This window comes from Cyprinodon variegatus, unplaced genomic scaffold (assembly GCF_000732505.1).
Source record: "Cyprinodon variegatus isolate N-32 unplaced genomic scaffold, C_variegatus-1.0 Scaffold135, whole genome shotgun sequence".
NCBI lineage: Eukaryota > Metazoa > Chordata > Actinopteri > Cyprinodontiformes > Cyprinodontidae > Cyprinodon > Cyprinodon variegatus.
The window spans coordinates 934,452-961,240 of NW_015150588.1; the positions used below are offsets into that span (position 1 = coordinate 934,452).

At 39.8% G+C, this 26,789-nt stretch overlaps 4 protein-coding genes across 6 annotated transcripts in view; 2 read left to right on the plus strand and 2 right to left on the minus strand.

Annotated features, from left to right (window-relative positions):
- The window catches only part of LOC107085877 (serine/threonine-protein phosphatase 6 regulatory ankyrin repeat subunit A-like), an 18,910-nt gene extending 9,794 nt beyond the window's left edge, over positions 1-9,116 (plus strand). Inside the window, exons 11-30 of one of the 2 annotated variants that reach the window (XM_015376500.1) lie at positions 617-695; positions 823-937; positions 1,096-1,178; positions 1,260-1,323; positions 1,515-1,583; positions 1,706-1,846; positions 1,940-2,051; positions 2,126-2,152; positions 2,953-3,027; positions 3,127-3,328; positions 3,847-3,934; positions 4,019-4,136; positions 4,507-4,720; positions 4,805-4,892; positions 4,994-5,077; positions 5,170-5,318; positions 5,425-5,507; positions 7,039-7,121; positions 7,194-7,285; positions 7,371-9,116. In XM_015376500.1, the coding sequence (XP_015231986.1) occupies positions 617-695; positions 823-937; positions 1,096-1,178; positions 1,260-1,323; positions 1,515-1,583; positions 1,706-1,846; positions 1,940-2,051; positions 2,126-2,152; positions 2,953-3,027; positions 3,127-3,328; positions 3,847-3,934; positions 4,019-4,136; positions 4,507-4,720; positions 4,805-4,892; positions 4,994-5,077; positions 5,170-5,318; positions 5,425-5,507; positions 7,039-7,121; positions 7,194-7,285; positions 7,371-7,669 (2,265 nt within the window). In that variant the 3' untranslated portion in view covers positions 7,670-9,116. The remainder of the gene's footprint in view (positions 1-616; positions 696-822; positions 938-1,095; positions 1,179-1,259; positions 1,324-1,514; positions 1,584-1,705; positions 1,847-1,939; positions 2,052-2,125; positions 2,153-2,952; positions 3,028-3,126; positions 3,329-3,846; positions 3,935-4,018; positions 4,137-4,506; positions 4,721-4,804; positions 4,893-4,993; positions 5,078-5,169; positions 5,319-5,424; positions 5,508-7,038; positions 7,122-7,193; positions 7,286-7,370) is intronic. The other variant, XM_015376501.1, reaches the window with a different exon arrangement.
- A 195-nt stretch (positions 9,117-9,311) lies between these two features.
- LOC107085879 (biotinidase-like) lies at positions 9,312-13,857 on the minus strand. Its single transcript, XM_015376505.1, has 6 exons — positions 13,555-13,857; positions 11,683-11,832; positions 11,432-11,580; positions 11,165-11,342; positions 10,534-11,088; positions 9,312-9,690 (listed from the first exon to the last, which is right to left on the minus strand). The coding sequence occupies exons 1-6, from the start codon at positions 13,750-13,752 to the stop codon at positions 9,346-9,348; spliced, it is 1,575 nt and encodes a 524-aa protein (XP_015231991.1). The 5' UTR covers positions 13,753-13,857; the 3' UTR covers positions 9,312-9,345.
- Positions 13,858-15,208: 1,351 nt separating this feature from the next.
- Positions 15,209-15,934, plus strand: tmem261 (transmembrane protein 261). The gene is made up of 2 exons (XM_015376506.1): positions 15,209-15,615; positions 15,696-15,934. The coding sequence occupies exons 1-2, from the start codon at positions 15,420-15,422 to the stop codon at positions 15,761-15,763; spliced, it is 264 nt and encodes an 87-aa protein (XP_015231992.1). The 5' UTR covers positions 15,209-15,419; the 3' UTR covers positions 15,764-15,934.
- Positions 15,935-16,765: 831 nt separating this feature from the next.
- The window catches only part of snx13 (sorting nexin 13), a 28,721-nt gene continuing 18,697 nt past the window's right edge, over positions 16,766-26,789 (minus strand). The window contains exons 11-25 of one of the 2 annotated variants that reach the window (XM_015376504.1): positions 26,613-26,701; positions 25,638-25,737; positions 25,162-25,355; positions 24,972-25,076; positions 24,717-24,887; positions 24,505-24,574; positions 23,934-24,076; positions 23,732-23,839; positions 23,146-23,256; positions 22,871-23,032; positions 21,795-21,866; positions 21,559-21,704; positions 21,409-21,477; positions 21,209-21,321; positions 16,766-18,991 (exon numbers count right to left, since the gene is read on the minus strand). In XM_015376504.1, coding sequence (XP_015231990.1) covers positions 18,756-18,991; positions 21,209-21,321; positions 21,409-21,477; positions 21,559-21,704; positions 21,795-21,866; positions 22,871-23,032; positions 23,146-23,256; positions 23,732-23,839; positions 23,934-24,076; positions 24,505-24,574; positions 24,717-24,887; positions 24,972-25,076; positions 25,162-25,355; positions 25,638-25,737; positions 26,613-26,701 — 1,889 coding nt within the window. In that variant the 3' untranslated portion in view covers positions 16,766-18,755. Of the gene's footprint in view, positions 18,992-21,208; positions 21,322-21,408; positions 21,478-21,558; positions 21,705-21,794; positions 21,867-22,870; positions 23,033-23,145; positions 23,257-23,731; positions 23,840-23,933; positions 24,113-24,504; positions 24,575-24,716; positions 24,888-24,971; positions 25,077-25,161; positions 25,356-25,637; positions 25,738-26,612; positions 26,702-26,789 lie in introns of both variants that reach the window. The other variant, XM_015376503.1, reaches the window with a different exon arrangement.

Below are 26,789 nucleotides of genomic sequence, written 5' to 3' on the forward strand. Positions count from 1 at the left end.
CTAAAAGTTACACACTGTAGCTTTAATAACTAGGTAATTTATACCATTAACAAAATCTTTCAGCATTAGCATCAAATGATGTATGTTTGCAGGTGTTGGTGACATACATGCACACACAGACTGGAGAGCAACAGAAATGGTGTGTGACGTCAGACCATTATTCATCTAAAAAGATACCTTTTAGTTTTTTATGTTACTCTTTTCTTTGTTTTGTTTTTTTGTTCTTTCTATCTGAAATGATAAATTATGGCATTTCACTTCAGAATAGTGTTGCTCTAATGTGACAAAATGAGAATGTTTAAATAGTTTTGTAGGTTGCTGAGTCGACGTCTTCTGCTCGGTGTCAAGCAGGAGGCCGAAATAACAGTTTGCTTAACACTTTGGTAGCTGTGATGGAAAGTGATATCAGCCTTTAACAGCCTAAAGATGCAAGGCCATATGGCAGTTAGAGAGGGGGGGTGGCTGCCTGAGGCAGAAAGCTGCTCAGACATAATGTGTGTGTGGGTGTCTTTTTTCCTATTACGAATCCATTTCACTTTATGTTTATTTTAATGATTAGTCATAATATTTTATTTTCTCTAAATATTAAAAAAAAATTTTTTTATGATCGATGCAGAGTAAGGATGGTAAGACCCCCCTTCACATGGCAGCTACACATGGACGCTTCTCCTGCTCCCAGGCCCTTATTCAAAACGGTTAGTGTGCTTTGTTTCGTTCTCAAATTATATTCTATCTGGATATCTGTTTATTTTATTTTTATTTTTTAGATTTACTTTTCAAATTCATGCATAACTAACTAATTTTATGTCACTTTATTTACAGGAGCTGAGATAGACTGTGAGGACGGAAAAAGAAATACTGCACTTCACATTGCAGCCCGCTATGGCCATGAGCTAATCATCACATCGCTCATCAAACACGGAGCCAACACTGCCAAGTCAGTTACACTGACGTGCAACCATCTGTGTATTTTCACACAGTTAGATTTCTTTCTTGTAACTGAAAAAAGATAACTGATAAAATATCCACTTTAATGATATGCAGCGTTAGAACCTTATTTCTCATGCCTGTAAGGACTTGTTTTATTTGTTTTAGGAGAGGCATTCATGGGATGTTACCGCTACACCTGGCAGCTCTGAGTGGCTTCTCCGATTGCTGCAGGAAGCTGCTCTTCTCAGGTAGAGTCACGCTTGCACCATCTCTGCCAGTGTGATCACCTGCTTGACATCCAAATTGATGCCGACTGCATATTTGTGCAGGATTTGTCATTGACTCCCCTGATGACTTTGGAAGGACCTGTCTGCATGCTGCTGCAGCTGGAGGGTGAATATTTCCACTTACTGTGTTCAGTTTGTTTTCATATTCCTGTGTTTTTGTGAATATTTAATTATTAAAATCCTCTCTTAATTTTTTTGTTGTTGTTTTTTTGTATATTTTGAACAAACTGTCTGGACATGTTCCATCAAGCATTTGCTCACAGGTGTGTCACTTTAAATCATCATCTTTTTAAACAGAAACCTGGAGTGTCTGAACCTGCTTTTAAACACAGGAGCCGACTTTAACAGGAAAGACAACTTTGGAAGGCAAGTGTGAAAACCATCTTGCAGGTCCAAACTTGGCGCCAAAATTTTCTCAAGAAAAATGATTAAATGAAAGAAGGTTTGGGGATATTGTGTGGTTGATATTCGTTTTCTGACCTTCTCAGGGCTCCACTACATTATGCATCAGCCAACTCTAACTACCAGTGCGTGTTTGCTCTGGTGGGATCTGGGGCGAGTGTTAATGATCTGGATCAACGCAGCTGCAGCCCTTTGCACTACGCCGCTGCGGCCGACTCAGATGGAAAGTCAGTTCGTCTTTCTGTTTAATCTGAACCATTCCGCAATTGCTACATAAAAAAAAAAAAAAAAAAAAAAACAACGTCTTTGGTCTTTCTCAGATGTGTGGAGTACCTGCTAAGGAACGATGCTGATCCTGGGATAAAGGACTCACAGGGTTACAACGCAGTGCACTATGCCTCAGCCTATGCCCGTACACTCGGCCTAGAACTGGTGAGCACCGGTCCTGGAGTCAGTGGAAATATTTGGTGCACATTCAAAATAGCTTTTGTTTGTCTTCCTTTCAGATCGCAAGTGTGAGACCTCTTGATGTGGTAAGAAGAGCTGTCTTAGTTCTCAACTAGTAAAATCACTTTAATAAACACTCTAATATGTATGGGTGAATGTTTAACCTGGCAGTAAAGGCTGTCTATTTTATTAACATAAAAAATATATATAATCCTGAGAAAAAGATAATTTAAAATCCAACTAATGACAAGATTAACATTTACATAAATGTTGCCATCGTTCTGGGTGTTTCATCATGACGCTCTAGTCTTTTCAGTACTGTATAAAATGCCACAGAAATCATAAAAAAAAACTGTTCCAAGCATTATAAAACCCCCTCTGTACTTACAAATACAAAACTTTTTTTGATCAGGTTCTTACCATATTAGGGCTGAGACAATTAATCGGATGAATTGAATGCTGAAATAATCGTCACCTAATTTACTAATCGATTCATCATTAAATGGAGTATAGTGACTCTAAAACATGCCTCTAGCTCACAGAGCGACCCACTTAGAGCTATAATTATATCAAAATTGTAATATATATATAAATATTTTGAATTTAAGAAAAGAAAAATGATTTCGTCTGTCAATATGTTTTGTCCAGAACTCCTCAAGAGGAAAAGTTTTATGTTCACCTGATTTAATTTAGGAAAAAAATCTTCTTTAAGGAACCTTTAGCTAACCAATTATTAATCGATTAATCAAAAAAATAATTGACAGATTAATTGATTTGCAAAATAATGGTTATTTGCAGCTCTACATCATATTGCATTTCTATGTTACTTTGTTAAGCCAATTGACTGCAGTGTCTTTCAAATGAAAACTATGTATTTGTGTTTCAGTTAATGGATTCATCTGGACCGGACGCCCTGAGGGACTCAGACTGTGAGGCCTCCCTTAGTCCGCTCCATCTGGCGGTTAGTTCAAAATTTCATGTCTCTTACATCCATGATTTGGTTACATTCATTTATTTAAAAGCCAGTCGTGTGTTTGTGGTTTACTGTTGGTTTAATCAGGCGAACCATGGACACTCTGGAGCATTAGAGGTTCTCCTAGCGTCCCTTCTAGACGTGGACGTCCGCACCCCAGACGGACGGACCCCTCTAAGTTTAGCCTGCTCCAGGGGCCATCAGGAATGTGTGTCTCTACTGCTGCATCACGGCGCCTCTCCTATGACCCGGGATTATATATACAAGAAGACATCCCTACATGCTGCAGGTAACATCAGAAAGTTACACCCACATGTTTCCCGGTCGGTTCTTCACTAGGGATACTCCGAAAATTCGGCCACCGAACATTTCCGTCCATAAATGACCGAAACTAACATTTTCTACCGACAGACATTTAGCACTTTAGGTCAGAGGCACAAAATGCAATAGAAATCCAAACATCCCTATCAACATTCTGAGAGTTTCCCAGTGATTACGCCAAGGCAAAGAGCATAGCAAAAAAGATGTCCGTGGTAAATAAATATCTGGGTACTTTTATTATTGAATAATTTCTTATTTATTAAAATGCCTTGACTTTAGAAAAAAATGATTTGAGACAAAAATGCCATGATTTTAATATTTAATATTGTAATTTATTTTGGTATTTGTTTACAGCTTTTTCGTTTTTTGCTTTTGCCCAAGAATTTTCATTGCATCCTTAGTCAAATGACTTACATTTATCTGTTAGATATTGGGCAATGGGTGCAGAAAAGACGTGAAAGATGTTTGTTTGTCTGTTTGCTGCAGCTATGAATGGCCACCTTGAGTGCCTGAACCTGCTTCTCAGTAGCAACAATCAACACATTAATGTGGATGCACAAGACAACAACAGACAGTGAGTACACAGAACACAAATGGCTTCCAATGGATTTTTTTTTTTATATATATCCTTGCTGAGTTATGGCTCCTTTTCCTCCAGGACTCCTCTAATGTTAGCAGTACTAAACAGACACAAAGACTGTGTGTACTCTCTGCTCAGTCACGGAGCCAGTGTGGAGATTCAGGACCGCTGGGGTCGGACAGCGCTGCACCGTGGGGTATATCATCAAACTGTACTTAAACTCTATGTTGCTGGCGCACACTTAATGTTTATAGGATGTAAAGAGGATTACATCTTTACAGAATGGGTTATGTATATCCTCTCACCTAGCTACTTTGGTTAGCTAAACGTGTTTTTTACCCCTACTGCCTGAAGGGGAGGAGGGACTCACTGATGCTAAATTTATTCACACAATTTAAAACTTTTGCTTTGTTGACCCAAACTATAGATGGTTCCTATATAGAATTGTAAAATATTCTGAAACTCTTGTGACATATTTTTATTTTCTTATTGAGTCTTATTGGTCACATCTGTTTATTTTGCTCTTTTTTTCATTGTTTCATTAATACCTGACGTATATTTTGCAGGCTGCCACCGGCCAGAAAGAGTGTGTGGAGGCCCTCATCCAACGAGGGGCCGGTGTTTGTGTGAGGGACATCCGGGGCCGCACCCCGTTGCACTTGGCTTCGGCTTGTGGCCATGTTGGAGTGCTTGAAACTCTCCTGCAGAGCACCCCCCCATCCCTTACTAACCTCACAGATAACCAGGGCTACACACCGTTGCACTGGGCCTGCTATAACGGTACTGGAACTCCAAATGTCCACATCTCTGCTCCGCTTCACGTTCCTCCAGAACCATAACGTGTTGTCTTTTACCATCTTGTAGGTTATGATGCATGTGTGGAGGTTTTGTTTGATCATGAGGTGTTCAGGAAGATTAAAGGAAACCCCTTCAGCCCGCTGCACTGTGCTGTGTAAGACTGCTGCTGTTTGTACTCCTGATTGCTGATGTGTGGGCAGATGTTGTCCTAAAGCGTCATCTCTTACTGTTTTTTTTTTCTTTGTTTTGTTTCAGTATGAACGATAATGAGGGGGTGGCTGAGATGTTGATCGAATCCCTGGGTGCAAACATCGTCAATGCCAGAGACTCCAAGGGAAGGTAAGAGATGAAACAAGATGTATATCAGTGAGTTTATTTTTATTACTGTTTGTGAGTAACTGAGTCTATGATATGAAACGTTGCTGTTGTAGAACCCCCCTTCATGCTGCTGCGTTTTCTAACCACGTGGAGTGCATTTCTCTTCTTCTGAGCCACGGAGCTCAGGCCAACGCTGTGGACATACTCACACACAAAACCCCGCTGATGATGGCAGCTCTGAACGGCCAGACCAGTGCAGTGGGTGAGTGAAATCTCTGACTTCCGTCAGGAAAAACCAGAGGAGTTTGTAGTTTTTTTGGGGGGTTGTTTTCCTCTTACAATTAATTTCTTCTCTTCCTGTGTTCCAGAGGTGCTGGTGAGCACTGGGAAACCCGACTTGTCACTACAGGATGTAAACAAGAACACTGCTCTGCATCTAGCATGTAGCAAGGTAAGAGCAACACCTTGAATGGTCTCCATTTCATCACTGGGCAACACAGAGAAACAGGACAGAGAATTACTCATGACCTAAGGCCAGTTTAGAGATAACGCAGTAACCTAACATGCACTCTGGGAGGAAGCTCACAGAGAACCTACACAGGCACAAAGGTAATGTTTTAATTTCAAGCAGAAATGCCAAGATTCTACCAGTTTTCTACAAGACGGACAGGCTAACAGCTCCTGCATGTTCACATTGTTTTTTTACCATTCTTCATTTCTTTACTGCTGACTCAAATGATCAGTTTTCTATTGCTAAACTAAGCAATACATCCAAGGCTTTCTGGCTTTATAGTAATTATGGAATCGGAAATGAAGGAAGGGAATGAATGATGGATAGGTGAAACATTTGACAACAATAAATGGGGAATAAAGAAGATGAACGTATTTATACATGAAGTCCTAAACACTGCATCTTTCTTTCAGTCAATGGATGAAAGCTTTCTTATTCACTCAAATCTATCTTTTTTTTTTCTGACATTTTATAGCTTGGATAAAACCATTAATTCTAATCAATACTTTAGAGAGACCTTAATGACTGATCATTTAGTCATTTTGAACCTCTTGAGTGTAATTTCAGCCCATTTTTCCTGAATTTGATCAGTCAGGAGTCTTAAACCTGTACCTCTGGCTCATTCCAGGTGCTGTTCATGAATTAACCAACAACTTATATAGTTCTGAGGGGAAAAATATGTAAAAACAGGATAGCTTAACTTTTCTCTAAATGAATTCTTTCATTATCACAGTAAGATGTCCAAAACAGAATGAGACCACCACTAGACATTTTCTCTTTTTACTTTTGTCTCTGTTTTTTTCATTAGATCGCCAATTTTTTTATTTTAAAATCTACAAATAAGATTTTCAATTTAACAACCAAAACCAATCTGATATTGTAGGTAGCTCTGTTTAAAGAGTCATGAAGATGTTTGCAGCCCTAACTGTAATTTGATCTGTTGCTATTGTAATTTGTATGGGAGTGGCGGCCTAGTGGTTAGGGCATAGAGCGTGGAATCCTGAGTTTGTGAGTTCGAAACCCACTCCCACAGACTGCCACTCTGGGTCTTTGAGCAAGACCCTTAACCCCACACTGCTCCCCAAGGGGATGGGTTGAATGCAGAGGTAAATTTCTCCAATGTGAGATCAATAATGTTCAATTATTATTATCATCTTGTAAGAGGACTGAAGAAGGTGTCTCTTTGGATTGGAGCCACTGATCTTTTGGTTTTTAACTTCCTCTCATGATGGTTTTTCTTTTTTCCTGCAAAACTCAGGTTCCGCTACCAAGTAGCTAGATCAAGAACAGCTGCTTGTTCTTTGCTCTGAATATTTTTGAAGATTTGAATTGGTTCATGTGGCTCCACATCTGTGTTGATTTTATAGATGCCAGGTGGTCTTTAAAATATAAAAAAAAAAAAAAAAAGATCTATGCAGCTGGAGACGATTTACACTTTTTTTTTTTTTACTCTGCTTCCTGCTCCTTTTAGGGTCATGAAACGAGTGCCTTGTTGATCCTTGAGAAAATCAGCGACATGAACCTCATCAACTGTACCAATGATGCTCTCCAGACGTACGTATTTAACGAAGCTGGACACAGCCGAGCTGGAGCTGAACATATTTTAACTGTGTATTCCTCTTTCAGGCCGCTGCATGTGGCAGCCAGGATGGGACTAACCGTGGTGGTCCAGGAGCTGCTGGGAAAAGGGGCCAGCGTGTTGGCGGTGGATGAAAATGGTCAGCTTCCGTCGCAGTGATCCCTCTAATCAATGGGTAATAGATTAAATACATTTTCTCTGTTTTCCCCCCAAAAAATTCTCAGGTTATACTCCAGCTTTGGCCTGTGCTCCGAATCGTGACGTAGCGGACTGCCTGGCCCTCATTCTCAACTCAATGATGCCCACCTCCCCCATGGTGACCATAGCAGCCATACCCGCTTTGTCTCTCACCCAGACCGTCATCAAACACCACCAGACCTCCAACCACATCTCCAAAGGTGTGGCGTTCGATTCTCCACCTGCTCTGAGACCAGACCATGCCTCATACTGCAGGCCAGACAGGCCGCTATCCTCCACCTCAGCAGACGATGAACTGAACGACTCAGACTCAGAAACCTACTGAGGAATTTTGGAGAAAGTACCGGCAGCCTAGCCAACCACTCAGGAGCCTTATTAAATATCTGACTAACAGAGAGAAAGTAGAGCAGGTTATTTTTGGTTAAGCTTCCTCAAGTGTAAAAATATCCTTTTATATAAACCACATACAGTGCCTGGCAAATGTATTACTACCACTTTGACTTGTCCAGATGTTGTCACATTATTACAACAAACAGCGTTTCCCAGACCAGCACAAAGTTATGCAAAATTAAGTCAAAGAAATGTTTTTAGGTCTTTAACATAAAAAATGCACCTCACCTGAATCAGCGCTTTGGAAAACCAACTTTACTATTTGTTGCTGTATTGCACAAAAGCCCCATAAAATGAATGTTTGTAGCTGTAATGTGACAAAATGTAAAAACAGTCAAGTGGTATGAATATGTTATGCAAGGCTCTGTCTTCCTAATGTGCACACCTATGCCGACATACTGTACCAATAAGAGGTAAGAATACAGATACTAAACTTCTGAGAAGGCACTGTATGGCCATTAACATGACCAGTATCTTTTTTAATTCAAAAGCAGTATTCTCTTTTTATGAGTTAAACTTTTACTGTAGCTGATGTGGAATCTCTCACTAGTGATTTTTAAAGCGACACTGTAACTTTTAGCCACTAGGGGCGCTAGACTTGTAATTTAAAGGCTTAGCATCCCTGAAAGCAACTGGAAACACTGCTCTCTGATAGCAGACCACTTTGAAGCTGCAGACTGAAAAAGTCATGGAGTTGCTTGTAAGGACGAGGCAAGAAAAGCTCGTCTAGATTAAATCCTACATCAGAGAACCAGAAATATATCTGATCAGATGTCAGATCTCTTTTTTTGTTTCTTAACAACTTTTTGCCCAGTTCACTTCCATCTCAGATTGTCATAAATGACTCATGCAGTGATGGAGCCAAACCTCCCAAGTAGGGCAACTCCCATAGACCATCAATACATGCCCAGTACTCTATATCAACCTGAAAGATTATTTAATTTCTGAAATTACGCTAATAATTGGGTCAAAAGTTACGCAGTGTAGCTTTAATTCTTTTTAAGTTTGTTTTTTTTTTTCTCCACAAGATCATCAAGTGACATAAAACTCAGAGGAAACAGAGGGAAAACCTATGGGACCAGCTGACTGTACGTTTAATTTGACCATTTTACTCGTCTCTGTCTATCAGAAACGCTGATGACCGGAGCTCATGAACATTATTAATGCTGTGTAGATCATCTGGGAGCTATCTCCTCATTTCCCAGGAGGATTAAATTGTTATTTAATTTCTTAGTATTTATTTTTAAGTGTAGATTCAATCTTGAAGCGAATTCTGACAGCAGGTGGATGTCAGACCTACTTACTGTACACAGGATTCAGACGTCAGTTGACTGACAGGCTGAATGAACAGCCCCTTTAGATCATGCAATGGTGTAACTACTTCACATTTGCATTGTGTTCTGGAAACGGTGTATGAATGCATGTTGGGACGTGTGTGTGAGAGATTAATAATAAAATATTGCCTTTGTTTTTGGAAATATGCAAAGTTCAGACAGGTTGGATGCCATTTGGCGTCCGGTTTGTAAGCAAATTAAGTAACAATGATGAATAAAGAGATTTGTTTTATTGAGTTTGTACGTGACTTTGAGTTTAGAAAGTCATCCATTAAAATCATTCGGAAATTAGCTTTAAGATGAAAATTATTCCACAGCAAGTTATTATTATTCCATTATCCAAGTGGGACATTCCATTATCCAGGTGGTACATTCGTCCGTACAGGCAGGCAGTGATCAGACCTCCGCTCAGGTTTGAATGCTTCATAGCCACTTTCCCTCCTGCAGCTTTCTCCAGCTTCTCCGGCTGCTCCACCAACATACGGTTCACCAAAACCGAAGGGTACACGTAATCAGTCTGAAAGGTCGCCTCCAATAGGAAGTCCATCTTAGACTCCGCCTCCTTCACTTGCTGTCCACAGGAGCTGGCCTCCAGCCCTGCGCAGCGGACTACTGCACACACCTGTAAGAGGGTGGAGAGGTACATTAACCAAAATAAGCAGTTTTTTAAATGAATCTTGTTGATCATGGCTAACAGTGAAGCCATAGAAGATCCTTGGCTGGTTCCTCTGTCTTACATCACAGATTTCTATGTCCAAACATGTATATGGACATTTAAGAGGAAGGAAAAAAAATGTATGTAAGTCCAGTATCGTCAAAATCATGTGGCAATGGTCCAATTTGCTGGGTTAAGCCACCCCTGAACTAAGTGTTATCTGGGCTAAAAGGCAAATGGACTGGACTGTTAAAAAGTCCTTCACATTACAGTTACTTCACATTTTATTTAGAAAGCTAAAATTCAAGAGGCTGTTTTAGAATAAGAATGGCTCCCCTAATCATCAAGTCCAAAGTTACTTCCTGTCTCCCCCTGCTGAGCTTTATGAAGATGCTGATGTCATCTTCCTGCAGGACTTTGAACCTGTCTTCATTACAGAAAGTATCAATTCCTGGTTTAATGGCTGTCCTATCATTGCGTTTGATTGGATGCAAACTGCTTTGACCTAAACCCCACAGAGAATCTGAGTATTATCAAGAGAAACATGAGAGACAAATGCAGACATGTGATTGGCTGCTGTTAAATCTGTCCCTATCATGCCACACTGCTGCAGTAATTCATGTAAAAGAAGCCCAAACCAATTACTGAGTGGAGAGACAGTGCAGGACAACAAATACCTCTTATTGGTCTTATGGATTAAAGTTTTATGGATTAAAGTTTTCCAGATGCTAATTTTGAGGTTTTCATTTGCTGTAAGATAGACATCGAAGTGACCAGAAATAACGATGGTAATTAATTGACGATTCCTACCTGCAGAGCATAACGGCCATTTACTGTATGCGTCCCAGCAAATGCTCCCAATGCATAAAGCTCCTTCTGTTGGTCATGTGCTGTCCATTTATACTGAAGGTGGCAGCAGAACGCACCATCGCACACTTTGAGATCACCTTCCGCCTCGTTTATGAGGACGAATTTAAATGGGTCGTGCATCATGGATGCAGTAAAGGTGGGGTAAACAGAAGCAGGCGAAGGAGAATCAGCACAGCTCTCCTGGGTGCAGTAAGCAGACTCTGTAGGCAGAGTTGATGTGGATTCAACCGCTTCCTTCACCTCCAGTGGGTCTAAGACTGGAATTTCGGCCACAAGCAGCCGCCCCTCCTCTAGGTCTTCATTTACAGCGTGGTGGGAGGTAGCAGAAAAGGGGGTGAAGATGCCACTTCCTGTCATGATAAGATGATCATTACGAAGGTTGGCAGAGAGAACTGTAACATTGGCCCCCAGACTGAAGGCTCGGTGAAACTGGATTGAATCCAGCAGGGGGAGCTCGTTCATCCAAGCTGTGGGAAAAATTAACTGGCGAACTCCCTGGAAGAGAAGCAAAGGGAGAAGTAAAGAGGGGTTGTTTCAGTTTTAATAATATGTGTATGAAGAAGTTCTCTACCATTTTAACGAGGGTTACTGCAGGATCGTGGAACAGGATGTCGAAACAGATAATGAGCCCAAACTTCCCAGCAAAAGGTGTATCAAATGTTATGACTTCAAGCTTTGGAGGAGTATCAAAGGACTCCTCAAAGTAGAGGTTCTGTTTATGGTAGCGAGCCACCAGCTGCCCATCAGAACTGTGACAGGAGTAAACATATGGTTGCTATAACTTCCAAAATCTCTTTTTGTACTTTGATCATTTTTGTATTTTAGGTGTGCTCAGTACCTGAAAGCCACATTGGTGTTAAACTGCCAGCGTCCATCAGGGGGACATGAGGACGGGGCTGTTCCAAGGGGGCAGGGTTGCAGGTCGGGCATGTTGGCCACCAGGTAAAGGTTGTAACGACGGGCCATGCAGCTCAGTCGCTGAAGAACCTAGAAGTAAAACATCCACGATAGATTCGACCACAGAGGTTCAATGTTAGATTTTCGGGAATCAGAAAAAATCAGGATGATTTCAAGCATCCATCTCTTGACCTCCGTGTTGTTGTATCTGCCAGGCTCAGTGCAGGGGTTCCAGCTCTCCTGCTGAGGGTCAGGAATGGTTTCCAAGTATCCAAAAATGGATGAACGGGTGAAGTTAAATCCATGAATACCATCTTCTGGAAACACGAGTATCTGGACACCCTGAGAGAGCAGAAAAGGCAAAGGCTAATGAAAACTACTAAGCTTCATTTACCCTGTACATAAATAGAACCATTGTAGTTAAATATGGATCACTAAAGCTTCACCTCTCCCTTACATTAAGGAATTTAGCCTGATCCAAGCTCTTCAGTATGCTGAATATTTGTTTCACTACAACTACAAATAATTTACTTTTGGTCAATATTACCTTATGAAATATTTTATTACAATTAAATTCAATAATACTTGTTTTGGATTTTTTTTTCCCCTAAAGAAATTCTGAAAAGTGTCACAAACTTCTATTCAGCAAAACCAGCAGCCACCAGCTTTACCAGTTTAGGTGCAGAAAATTTTGCCAAATCATTGCAAAAAAAAAAAATCTGGACTTTGACCAAAGTATTTTAAGATTAATAGGCTTTAATCTAATCCATTTTATTGTAGCCCTGGTTGCATATTTAGGCTTGTTGTCCTGGTTGAAGTTAATCATCCATCCCAGTTTCAAGGTTTTAGAGCATATTTCATAGTGGGGCTGCGCAGTGTCAGTGTTACACCACAGATATTAGGCAAGCCTACATAGAATGCAGGTTAAACAGGTGTTCTTTTAGTCTGATGTATTTGCTGTGCCCTACGTCTCATCCTTTTGTCTTATCTTCTTTATAATTTCTACTACCTGAAATTCCTGCATGCCCTCACCAACAGTTTGAATATATACTTTGAAAATAAAGGTGAACTTTAGCTCCTTTTACTTTTAAATAAGTAAAGAATGAGAATTCTGTAAAGTGGTTCTTAACTGCAAAAACGATCTAGAAATAAGTAAAAATTTCTCGGAATGATCCTATTTAGCCTTAATTTGAATAGGTACATAAGATAATTTGCCAGTTTTTTTTCCTCTTAAAATAAGAAAATTAGGTAATATGCATTTGAAAAAAGACAATGCAATAATTTTTTCTTATCTTAAATGTAAATTATTTTATTCTAGGGCAAAGTGTCTCACCTACCTCCTCATTCAAGAAAAATGCACTTATTTTAAGAAAAAAAAAATACTTATTTAGATAGACATAATTTTTTTAGAGAGGGTGGGTTGCAGAGAAGAGAGGTCTCAATAATAATACTATTATTATTATTATTTAGACATTTCTTTGCCGTGTTGCCGCCTGAGCTGTAGATCTCTACAGCTCCTCCAAAGATACAATGAGCCCCAGACTCTTTCTCATAATAATAGCGTCCCTTTCTGTTTGAAGTGACAGACATGTTTAGGTGAACATTCATTATAATTTTAATGGTCTACGCTTTTGTTTTAAAGTAAAACATCCAACACTTGGGATAGTGCTTTAAACATTGTTACAAGGTTTTCTACAATTTTTTTTATATATTTTTTTATTAAGCCTTTGACATTTACATGAAGGTTTTCTACAATTTTTTTAAATATATTTTTTTTATTAAGCCTTTGACATTTACATGAAGGTTTTCTACAATTGTATCCCTTGCTGATCTTCAGGATGCTGTCTGTCTGTGACTGTTCTCTTTTCAGATGTTATTTTTCTATTAGATGTTATTAAAACCAAGAACAATGATCCACTTTATTTAATGCTTTGTGTTGGTTTATCTCATAAAATCTGCCTAAAAAGGATGGAACGACTTAATTGTGATTAACATAAAAAAAAAAACGAGTGATTTAAGAGGTTTTCTTTGTGGATGTGCTTCAGCCCTCCCAGCTGAGCCTACCTGCTGTGCAGCTTTGGCAGCCTGCTTCTCATAGATGTCCAGGTTCTTCTGCATGTGGATCAGCGCCTCGGCGCGCGACACCGGGACCCGAGGCTCCGGGTTCAGGATGATTCTGTGCTCGTACACAGCGGCCACATAGGTGCGCTCAGTGGAATCTGTCACACCGAAACAAACGAGGAGCAAAACGAAAGGCAGCATCTTTCCCTACTTCTGAGAAATGAATGCTGGTCGATCCTCTGTGTCTGAAGTCCAAAACTGAAGCAGCTGAGCGAAGGTTGTTTTTGTTTGTTAACCATTAAGAGGTCAGCGCTTTTGTGTGACGAGATCTATGGTGGTCTACAGTCTTTTTTTTTTCTTTTCATAATTCTACTTTTTTAAATGTATTTTTTTGCAATAAACGTTAATTAAACTTGACCACTGGCCATTAAAAGTGTTATATTTAAATTCTTTTCATAGCAACACGAATAAACATATAATTAATATATCATATTTCCTATATATTTTTTTTTATAAAACAAATATTGGCTACGTTCACACTGCGTGCCTTGATAATCAAACCCGACTTTTTTTTTTCGTTGCCGTTCATATTTCAAAACATATATATAGATATATGTTATCTCCTGTGTGAACTGCAGTCATACAATGCAAGTGTCCCGCATGCGCAGTAGAGGTCGCAATGACGTCACAAGCCAGCGTGCTTCGTGTTTACGGAAGTACACATTTTTTTTTATTGAAGAATCAAAGTATTACAAGGCATATCAAAAAAAATATACAAAGTTGTAAATTGAATATCTTAGGAAGCTGAGCAGATTATATATAATATAACAAATAGAATCATACAGAGAACCAATATATAATTAGAAAACAAAAATCACAGATCGTAGAAGAAAGTAAATAAAAAACAAAAAAACAAAAGGACTCTTGAATTTTAAAGTAAATTCTCAATATATTGCATCATTGATTGGGCTTTAGGGTTTTTACCATGGGTTAGTACTTCTTATAATAAAAGTATCTCACTTATAAAAATATTGAGAGATGGGGTAATTTTTTGAAATCGACACTTATGTATGAAAAATTTGGCCAAAAGAATTATATTGTTATTACCATAATTTGATTCTCTATCCCCCGTTAAAAAAACAAATTTTATTATATCAAAATTCAAAAGTGGTATTACGGGAGTAAACATGAATGTAGTGCTGGAGCGCATCTAGCCATCTTTCCAAACTTTAAAACCTCACTTTTCAATATGGTAAAAAAAAAAAAAAAAAATACACCTCTCCGAATCATCGTCCACCATGATGTTTGTTTTTATTGACGCTTCAGTGTAGCATGAAGCAGAATAGTGACCTATGTCGGTTACTAATGGCGTTCAGGTCGCATTTGAAAAGATCGGATTGGTATCGGATCCAGGACCACATAGCCAATTGGCCTGAGTCGCATTGGGAAAAATCGGATCTGAGTTTTTCAGACTGCCATGAAAAGATCAGATCCAGGTCGCATGTGGGCAAAAAAAAAAATCGGATTTGGGTCACTTCAGGCTGCAGTGTTAACGTAGCTTAAGATCGAGAGTTATCACGTTAGTTTGTATAGATCGCAAAATGCTTTTATTTTGAAAAGAAGCAGAACGGAAGCTAAATACATCACAGTCTTTGTTACCCCGGAAGTAGTTTAAAGTCGACCTTTCCCTCGTTACGCTCTTCTCTCTAAGAAGGATTACTGCGGATTTTGGAAACTATCATACATAATTGATCTTGCTAATTTTTTAACTGAAAACCAGAAGCGATTTTTCTTCAGACACGCGAGTTTTGATTTGAACTCGATGCAGAATTTAATCCCTAGCTTGTAACATCAGCGCTACGCTAACAATGTCAACAGCTCCAGAGTCCGCCGTCGCTTCGTCCAAGTCAACCCAGGCGTTTAAGAACTGCTTTGGCTGCAGACTCATCTCAGGAGGAGGACTAATCCTGTCTGGAGCTTACGTGTTTCACGCAGCTCGGAGGGTGATGCGGCAGGGGGCTCCTACATCAATGGGGACGGTGGCGCAGATCACATTCGCTGCATGTAAGCCATGACCAAATCTGGATACGTTTCTTCACGTTATAATCTGAAAATGCAAAAGTTTTCCTGTGACTCTCTGCCAGGTGTGGCCGCGTGGGGACTAGTAATCATCACCGATCCGGTGGGAAAATCGCAGAAGAAAACCGCATGAATGAAGAGCTGCAGATTTTAGCAGGACCAAACTCTGATGTGGATTAACTAACAGACTCAGTATCTGCAGACACATCTGATGCTGCATCACCACCAGCAGGCTAAAAGCTGCAATCAACATAATGTGCCTGTTATTTATTGTATTGCATCCTCTATAAATAAGTAAATATGCCAGAATGATGGTTCCTCTCCTTCTCCAGACATTTTGAAGCAGACAGCAATATATGCCTTTAAAAAAAAAGTAAATGTGACAAAAAAAAGTTACCCAATTGTTAGCAGTCCATGCATGCACAGAGATAAACCATAGCTGTCCACAAATGATTTGAAGATTGGTAGCTAACATACTTAATTTACTTAAATTTTGTTTAGTATTTGGTCTAAAAGCCTCTGTTACCAGTGACGGTACAGTATTGACAAACTGGTCCATGCATTTCCATGATGTCATTTTACCAAACATTTTTCTTTAGTGGTTTAGGGGTCAATCTGATCTTTCACTGGAACCTCCTCTGGTCTTATTCTCTACATGTTTCACAGGCTTGCCTAAATGTTGATCAGCAAGTTCTGAGAATGAGTCCACCCTCTTTTTATTCAGCTATGGAGTCTTTGTTTTCTTTGAAACTATTGTACCTATTGCTAATTTTAGGTCTTTCTGAAGCGCTGCATAAAAGGTCCATTGTTCTTTGCTCTTCCGATGATTTTGTGTGAAATTCCTTGGAGCAGCACCTGCTTTTAGCTGGTTAACATAAGAGACATTGATCTTATTCCTTTGCATGCATGGACCTGAGGTGTTTAACATCTGGTGACAACTCACAGCAGTTTGCACCTTTTGAAATACATTTTCTACATAAATCTGTGCTCAATATTTACCCATTGTTCCTTTTTATGATTAAGCTTTAGAATAAAGTGTCTGAAGGGGTGTTTAATACAGGTTATTGCAGAGCAGATATCTTACCTTAGCTTCTCCTGGGAAGCAGGGGAACAAACCTGCACCTCAAGAAAGAAAACACACAGCAACAAAAGCAACTATGGCTCATTTAGCCCGAGTTACCTTTTATTAGTGTTATACTGATTTGAGCACAAGTGCTCACCAGGAGAAGTTTGAGTATGATGCCAAAAAAACTAAGATCCCAAAGCCTTTTTTTCAGTCACGTAAAATGATCATGTTCTGATTGACTTTTTTCCCCCTTTCTTCTTAGGTGAAGAAAAATATGAAAATAGAGTTGACAGTACATTTAGGCACACTATTAACACATCATGTACACAGATATGCACACATTTTCAGTATGATATATTCATATATACTGGTGTACAAAAAACAAAACAAAAAACTTCTTGCATGGAGATGTGCAAGAAGTTAAAAGGTGACATCACCTCTCAAAAAAAGAGATGCTTCATGTCCCTCTTGCTCAGCCAATCAGAGTCCATCGGGGCTGCTCAGTGTACACAAATCCCAGCGGTGGAAGGGGGGTCGGGGCCAAGACACCAACAGTCGCTACAGTAAGTGCTAATTAGCAGTGATCCTATCGACCACAAACTCTTCTGTGATTTAATCGGACCTGAATTTGTGGGTGGGGGCTTCACACACACAACAGGCAGTGGAGGAAGTCAGGTCACATGATCTCTACACCCAGCATGACAGTCATGTGCATCAAACACATTTGGGAGATTAAAAAGAAGCAGCTGTACGACACCACTGACTACTACCCACAGCAGATGTTCTGTGATAGTGAGCATGGGATTATGTAGACATTATTTAAAAAAAAAAAAAACTAAAAAGTAATAAAGTCAGACTTATAAAACAAGTCTGTAAAATAAACGTTTTACAACAACGGAATGTTAAGTTGTTGGGCTAAGGAGATATCCTTCCGTTTTCTCCTTATAAAAGATTATGACTAATTTCATTACACCATAAATCAAAATGCACATGCATTACACAAAAATATATTGCACCGAATCAAAGATTTTTTTTCTAAGAATAAAAGTGATTAGGGTTAATATCTCCACTTCTCCTTTTAATTTCCGTATAAAGTCCAATGGTGTGATGGAGGGCTCGCTCTGCCGCGCATCTCTTGGTCAGTATACTCTGTTTATATATATAGATTTAAGGCTGGTTCTCTCTGACATCAGCACTGTTTCTGAATGAACACAGGTGCCTCTTCCAGCTCAACACACGCAGACACACATTTAAAAAACAAAACAAAAACCTAAGCAACCCAAATGCAGTGCACGTTGCTCCCATTCTCACTTTGTAGCTCATTAAATTATTTCTTTGCCTGATCTGCAATAGAAAGGGTCCACACACAGACAGCGTAAGCTTTGGTTGTCACAGGTTATGACAGTTGCATTAAAGGGGATGTGGGCCGTCCATCAAGAGAAGGTAAAATGGTGGCAGGTAAAAAAAAAAAAAAGCTACTCTTGTTTGCTCACATTTGCAGGACAGCGCTTCGTTAAACCCAGTGCATCTGACATTTGTTTGGTTGCAATGTAAAAAAAAAAAAAATCTCTGCAGCTCAGAGATTTTACTGCATGATGGCATGTTTGATTACAGCTCTGTGGCTCCACAACATAGAGGACTGAAGCGGGAAAGTAAGGCAAGGTGTGGGTTTTCTCTATTAAATCCTGCAGTAAAAAAAAAACAAAGCAGTGTTTTATTACCTGCTAGTCTGAACCACAAGAAAGAAGCATTGGCTGGCCACCATAAAGCTTAACACAAGTAAAAAGTCCAAAAAGGGAAAAAAAATTATAGAAACTAAAGAAAAGACTGATATGTTCAGCCTCTTGGTGCAAATGAAATATTTCGCGTTCGAACGTTTCTTTCAGAGTTGCTCATCCTTCGGTTACATCTCAGTGGAACCGATAAGGAGTGTGTTGCCTGTTAGGAGCGTGAGGGCAGGTTAATGGCAGCCGTCAAACACATCACACCCTCACTTTCAGCTCTGGAGTCTCTGCGCGTCTGTCGCCGGCCTTTGTCCTCCTGCCGCCGAGCTTTCCTGTCACCTCTTCAGAGAGGAGCATTTGAGTTTCTGGTTGTATCTGTGAATGCGTGGCGAGCGGGAGTGCAGCTTGACAAACAGCTCAGGGAATTTGAACTGAGGGAACATGGTCTCCAGGAAGCCTTCCAGGAACACGTACACGAGGCGCCGGTTCATGGGTTGATGCTGAAACATGTCGAAGACGCGCAGGATGCCCTTCCTTGTGGTGTCCGCTCCGATGATGTGCTTCAGCTCATCTGAGGAGAATAAAGGAAACATGTGGCAGTTAGTAGAAACATTTTAACATCTATATCAACAATGAATTAGGACAATAAAAGTAATGAGGGAGATAAAAACATGTCCAAGGTCTGAACAGAGTACAACACAACATGGAGGAGAATTAAGGAAAAAATTAAAAGCTTAAAATACGAAGCAATCTTCGTCAAGTGCGAATTTCTTCTGTAGCAATTCATCTGACAGATAAACATCCAAGGACTGCATAATGCTATATAAAATATCAGGGTTAATACAGGAATGAATAACTCAAATTTAATGCTCTTTTAATGCTCTTAGAAATAATTTTAATGCCACCAACAGGTACCCCTTGACAGGCTGCAGTAAGGTCCCGAATTCCTCGTTTTCAAACCCCTTTTGTTGAAATTTGCTTTCCCCCCCCCCATTCTCTAGCTTTTTCTCTGACTAAAGCTTCTTTTCTGAACATACAGCTTTGCGATCAACCAGAAGCAGTTCCACGCAAATATATCATGATATATCATGTCTGACGAAATTGTTTTTATAAAAATTTTTTTTAATAAAGCATTTTAAATGCCACAATAAACACATTTAATGAATATTAATGCAAATTAAGGCCTTAATTTAAACAATAATAATTTAATGACTTTTAATGATTTTTAATGACCCGCAGAAACCCTGAATATACAACTTAAATCTTTTAACAACTAAAACTCAACTGAGTCTTCTGTTTAATTTTGTTTCAGTCAAATAACTTTATAATCTGTAGAACAGTGGTTCTTATTGCCTACGTTCACACTGCAGCCTGAAGTGACCCAAATCCGATTTTTTTGCCCACATGTGACCTGGATCTGATCTTTTCATGGCAGTCTGAACAACACACATCCGATTTTTTTCCAATGCGACCCAGGCCATTGAACTTTTCAAATGTGACCTGTGTCTGAACGGCCAAGTCAGATTAATCCGACCTGAACGTCATCAATACGCGAGAAACGTCACTATTATGCGTCTTGCTACACAGAAGTGGCAAGAAAAACAACAACCATGGGAGATGATGATGCACAGAGCAGTTTCTATGTTTAACCATATTGAAAAGATTGTGTTTTTATGGTTGGAAAAGACCTCTAGATGTTCGCCGGCACTAACATCCATGTTTATTTGCGAAAAAAAAAAAAAAAAGAAAGCTGGCCTGTGACGTCATTGCGTCCTCTACTGCGCATGTGGGACACTTGCATTGTATGACTGCAGTTCACACAGGAGATCACATACAAGTCGCATATAGTTGGAAATATGAACGGCAACGCAAAAAAAATCGGATTTAAAAAAAAAAATCGGAATTGAGCATCAAGGCCTGCAGTGTGAACGTAGCCTTAGTTTCTACTAGTTTAGAAGACTGAATTTCTTCATCAAATAGCTCAGGATCTGTCCAACTGAAAGGAGAAACAAATTCAACAATAGAATTTAAGCTAGAGCTGTACAAAATTGATCAGATTTAATGCAATGAATCAATTTGAGGAATTAAGCCAAAACTGTACAAAGATAGATTTTACATTTAAGATAACAAATCTTCTTTATTTGTAAAGATGCTCTTTCAAGAACACCTCAAATTAGTTTAAGTTGGTTCAAATTCCATAAAAGGAATCTATTGGCAGCTTTAGCAATCTGATTATTATTCAGTTGAGGAAAAAAAAGGCAACAGATCACTCATAAAAATATTTGTTAGTTTGAGCTCTAATTCAAGCTTAGGAACAGATTTGAATGAGTCCTGAAATTTGACTGGGCTGTTCTCAAACCTATGAACCAATCCCCTGTAGCTCAATCAGCATATGTGGGACTATTGTCCTATTGGAAAGATAAACATGAGCTTCAGACTGAACTCCCCATCCATCCTGGCCAGCCTTTTGGTCACAGGAAAACATTGTCGCAGTATGATGCTGCTGCCACTGCTTCCCTTGGGAGATAGTGTGTTTAGGATGGTTGGTGTTAGATTTACACCATCCTTGTTTTCTATGTTGATTTTGATTTGGTCTGATCAGAGCACCTTCTCCCACAGGCCTCGCAGAAAGTTGGCTGCACTGACTTTATTTAAGGGAATCAAAGAGGGTGAAATACTATCCTACTTAATCAACATTTTGTAAAACAAACATTATTGGGTGTGTATAACTTTAGAACATACTACATAGAAAGAGAAAAAAAACAACAAGCTGTGTTGTAGTTTTCACCTGGCATGATGCCAAGCAGGCTGGTTTTGGCAGCTACACGTGTCCGCATGCGGATGCACTTGTCCCGGCGCGGTGGAGTCTCTGCTAGAATCCCATTGGGCCAGTAGGAATCCCTGAACAGGTATGGAAAAAAAACTCAACATGAATCAAAGTTACTCCAGAAATTCAGACCCATTGGCAGCAAAGAGGGAACAGGTTACCTGAACTTTTTCACATAATCCGCCACCTGTTCTGGAGAGGTCATGTAGTCCACATGATCAACGATTTTCCTTCAAAAAGAAAACATAAGGTGTTACAGTTTTTCTGTTTTACTAGTGGACATATTCTTTGAGGGTTTAACATTTTCCCACCTGTTTATAGTGTCTCCATAGGTGGCCCTGATGAGTTGCTGCAGCAGGTTCTTGATGTTTCTGCGCAGCCACTGGTTTTTCTCTTTAAGATCAAACACCTCGTCCATCAGCAGCAGCATGACTCGCAGGGGGATGTTATCATCCACCTGGGAATGCAGGTAAAAGGTCTCACTGATTTACAAGGAATCTTGGCTGTAATAAAAACGCAGCAGCTGCTGAACAGTGTGCAGACTCACGTTGTCGTCCAGCTGGGCGGAGACTCGACAGTGTTCTGGGTCGATGTCGGACTTTGGAAGGAGTGGAGGCACCTTTATAAGAAAGGCTACGGTTAGAAAACTAAGAGGTAGGTACGGTACAGTTCAAATCTGTTAACCCTAAATACTTAAAATGCCAAACAGCAGGCGAGACATACATTTGTATAAAATCTGAAATAAATCTGTGGTTAAGATTGCATCCAAGCTGCTTCTAGTAAAAACTGCAGAAAAACTAAATAAAACAAAAAAAGCAGAGAAAAGCTACCGGTAAATATTATTTTTGATGCAGAAAATGTAAAAGTTTAGAAAGCAGAAAAAGCAGCTTTTGGTTCTTAAACCTGATCCTCTGAGACAGAGCAACGGATTAGTGGATGGATAAATGAAATTTCAATTATGTCCTCATAGGGCTTAACAGGTAGATTTACAATGGGGCGTTTTGAAGAATAGTAAGACACTCAGCTCCTTCAGCTCAACACTGATAAAGTGCTGGTTAGATCTAAAGAAGAAATTAAAACATCCCCTTTAATGTTGACATACTTTTAGACTATTAAATCAGGCTAATAAGTAAAATAATCACAATGCAACTCTGTCCCTATTGATCTCAGACTGAAATCACTTCTTTATCTTATAAAGTCATAGTGTTATAGAGTAATGTCTGACGTAGACGCTTATCACACAACCTCGTCACTCTGATGATTTCTACGATTGCTTTCCTTCACCTGCTTATAGTCCTTCATACACTTAAAAACAACATAAATCTCATCTTTGGACAAGGGATACACCGACCCCCATTTTTCCACTTTAGATCCGATATTTGAATTTCAATAACTGCAGATCCTGATATTTTCCAATACCAGAGCTGCTTGCTTTAATGTTATCATTCTGCCAATTTTTTAAAAGAGGCTGTCATAAACTTATCTCTAAAAGCAAGTATGACGTGTGGATGTAAACATTTAAAATAACACAATATTAATATCTCAGATCCGCTCAGTGTGCATCTATACTTTGGATAGGAAAGCTGTAAAGAAGCATCTGTTTTAAATAAGGATTTTTCAGACCTTTAAAATGTTCTGTTTGATGTCCTGACCAAGTCTTTCAGACATGCGGCCCATGTTGTCAGAGACTTTATTCATTCCCTCTGCCAGACTGTCCGGCAGAGATTTCACTGCGTTGGACACGTTTCTCATGGAACTCCGCAAAGGATTCACAAATGTGTCTATCTGTAGATGAATCAGCAAAAGCATAATGCTTAGATTAAGAAAGCCAAATAAAAACACAGTGGCTTACTAAGTTTATATATCACACAAATTTAGAAGGAGACTTTTAAAATAACCTTTCGTGCAAACTCTCCTTTGCCTTTGCTGTAGGCCTTGTTTTCTAGGAAGTCATAGACGTAGGGAATCAAAGTTGGACAGGCCTTCACCATCTCTGGGTTTAGCAGCAACTGGAACACAGACAAACATATTTATACTTGATGATACAGATACAAACTAATGTAGGTGACAGATTACATCCATGGATGGATGGAAGTAAACAAGGAAGGAAGAAACCAACACAAAAAAGAAAGAAGTAGTGAAGATGTGAGACTGTAAACAGTTAGGAAAGATAGAAGGAAGGGAGGACACAAGGAAGGAAATAAAAGAAGGACAGAAGTAAAACATTTAAGCATAAGAGGAGGGAGGGGGAATACAAGAGATGACCAGTGTAGGACACAAGGAAGGAATTTATGGAAGTGGGATGTAAGGAAGGAAGGTAGGACCCATCAAAAAAGGAAGGACAGAAGGAAGAAATGTGGGCAAAAGACAGGGGGGAAAGGAAGGACACAAAGAGGGAGGGATACAAAAATTTAAAAATCTTATCTAACATCTTTTCTTTTTTCATTGATTTCCAGGTTGCATCAGAATCCTGGAAAAAAATACCTGAAGGTAAGCATTGAGGTCTTTTTTCCTCTTCTCCAGGAAGTCCCTGTCCATATTATTGAAAGTTTTCTTTCCTGGAAGCTTGAGGATCGACGTCAGGTTCTCAAACTAAAACAGATCCACCATATTTGTGTAAAGAGAAACGTCAAATGCTACCGCTGCAGCACCTTTTAATAAAACAGCAGCGAAGTGCTTGAATCACCTGCTCCGTTATTCTCATGTGGAAATCATGGAAGTCCGAGTAGCGACGGTACGTCTTCCAGCAGTCCTCGCTGCCGTCTGGGTTGCGTCTGAACACGGTGATGGCGTAAAGTGCGTAGGTCTTACCATGATCGTTGCAAACCCCTGTGGCACCCCAGAAGCCAGGAAGAAAAGAATCAGCTACTCCGCCCGGGAAAACATCCCAAATAAAAGGAGTCGGAAGATTAGGGAAGGGGTGATGAGATGAAAAAGGAAGAAGTGGAGAAAAAAAAATAGAGATGTGGGAGGAAAAATAAAGGAAAAAATGTGTGAAAATGAAATAAAAAAAGGAAAAGTAAGGAAAGTAAGGAGGGGGGAGGAAAACAAAACAAAAAACATTGAAAGTAATGGAATGGAAGAAGTAAAGAATACTGGCAAAGAGTGAAACACAGATAAACAGAACTTGGAGATGAAATGCAGGATGGAACTAAAACGAGCTTAGAGAGTTAAACACATCATTCATTATTCAACTGAAACGCACATTTCTGAAGATATACAAACTAATCTTAACCTTTAGAGGTAAGTAAACATACCAGTGTCAGATATGAAGGCATGTAGCTGCAGAAATTCATCATGGCAGGAGTTGTTCAGATCATCCAGAGACTGAAATCATAGAAAAGTCATTAAAACCAACCAAAGATAACATTTAATGCTCATCTACATCAAACATGGCCACAACAGTTCAGAAAAGCTACACACACTTAATTAAAACAAACCCTAAACGAGAGGAAAATGTTTTTCTTACCAGGTTAAGGCTTCCTGTAGGTGAACCATTGAAAGACTCTCCATCGCCGTCATCAGATCCTCTGTAGCTCGGCTCTTTCAGCATATCCAGCTCAGCCAGCATACGGACATACAGGGGACTCTGCTTGAAGGATGGGTAGAAGCGCTCGTCACGTAGCATCATTTCATACACCTGTGGTGTCGCCAACACGACTTGTTAGCAGGGAGGAGACTATTTAAAGAGTCTCATTGCAAATAAAACACAAAATGTCAGTACTTTTCTCTGAACTTCATCAAATATATCAGGTGTGGGGTCTTCTTTTTGCAGCTTCTCTCCTAGCTTTGTTACCAGCTCCTTGTCCACCTGAACCCTGGGAGATGCCTGTAAGAGCGTAAGTAAAGTCAGCAGAAGGAGTTCAAAAAGCTTGAATATGTTTGACCTGGAGAAGGATGCTTTAGCCTCCTACCTTTTCAGAAAGGTACTGTTCATAAACCCCGAGTGCAGCCGCCTTCAGAAGGCCCTTTGTGGCCCCCGGCTGCTTCTTGCCGTCCTTCTGCCAGCCCAGCATCACCTCCAGCTGCTGTTGGGCAGTCACCCTGTAGCCCTCAACAGTGAGCCAAAAAAACAGCTCAGCCTGAGCCCCTGCTGCCTGCATGAAGTCTGGACAAGAGGAAAGGAAATACAAATTTAGTTTTGCTCTGTGGCCGTTTTCAAAACAACATCTAATAAAACCTGGCTTGACTTGTTATACTCATTCACACGTGATGCTAATCGGATCTGTAAGTGGAGTAAGCTCTTAAAATCTATGGTGAGGTCAGGAAGGAGCACGCCAAAAGACCCAGGTTGGGGTTACAACATCATGAAATCTGGATTATAAGGATGATCGTCTGAAGTGTCCTGGATTAACTACAGTGAAAGTTAGCGCCTGAGTGTTGGGTTTACCCATGAAGAACTGGAGAGCTATGTTGTGGACAAGGATGTGGTCCAGTGGGATAATGCACAGCTTGCCAAAACTGGCTGCCAGCTTCAGGGCATCGACCTCCTACATGAAAGAGAAACATGATGAGAAAATCTGATGAAGCAACAAAAATTAAAACAGTGATGGACTTATTTCACACTACAAACATCCATGCATTTTATTGCAATTTACTTGGATAAACACATTGCACTGCGTAACTAAGCAGAATGAATTTTCTTTTATAACCAGCACCCCCGTCTTATGGCTGACTTTTCTCTCCCTGCTGAAGAAAAGAATCCCCTCAGCATGCAGCTGCCACCTCCATGTTCCTCAGGGGGATGCTGTGTTTAGTGATGTCTGCTGCTAGCTTTCAGAGCACCTTCTCCTGCATGCCATCTGTTTTTGTTTGTTTTGCTTCAATTATGACTTTCTTGCATTTCTTCTATTCAAGTCAGTTTCACTAAAAGCTTGACTAACAGATCTCTGCACTGTTATCATGGTTGCCTAGGCATTTGATGCTCTTCTTGGCTAGCCTGTCAGCTAAGCTGCAAAGTCACATCTTGGCAGGTTACATTTTCCAATGATGGTCACTCAATGTGACAAATTAAAACTTGGAATACTGCTTTATGACTTAAACATCTCTACAACATCCTCCCTGACTGATAAGAGTGCATTGATTGTTCTTTAGGAACCTGTTTGCTCAACATGTTATTTTAAACATTTTATTGAGCAACTGTTTTTACACTGAGATAGTGATTGTTTGATGCATATTTTATTAAAGGCTGTATGAGAAAAGAGGGGTGGATATATGTTCACAGGCTTCCCCTTTACTAGTATACACTATGATGGGTCTAAAAGTAAAAATTAATTTTACTTTTAGACACTAGTGAAAACATTCACAGGGTGTGAATACTTTTGGAAGGAACTGGTTGTGGATGAGCTGTGCTGCACTTTCTCACCTTCCCTGACTGCAGCCTCTGGATTCTGGTCTCACACACCTTCTTCACAAACAGCAGACTGTTAATCTGGTTTTTGATCACATTGATGTCTGGAGCACAGATAAAACACAACACCTATCTTAACTTTATCTGTTTACTTAATGAATGTAAAAAGTTGATCAAGGCTTTTCAAGGCAA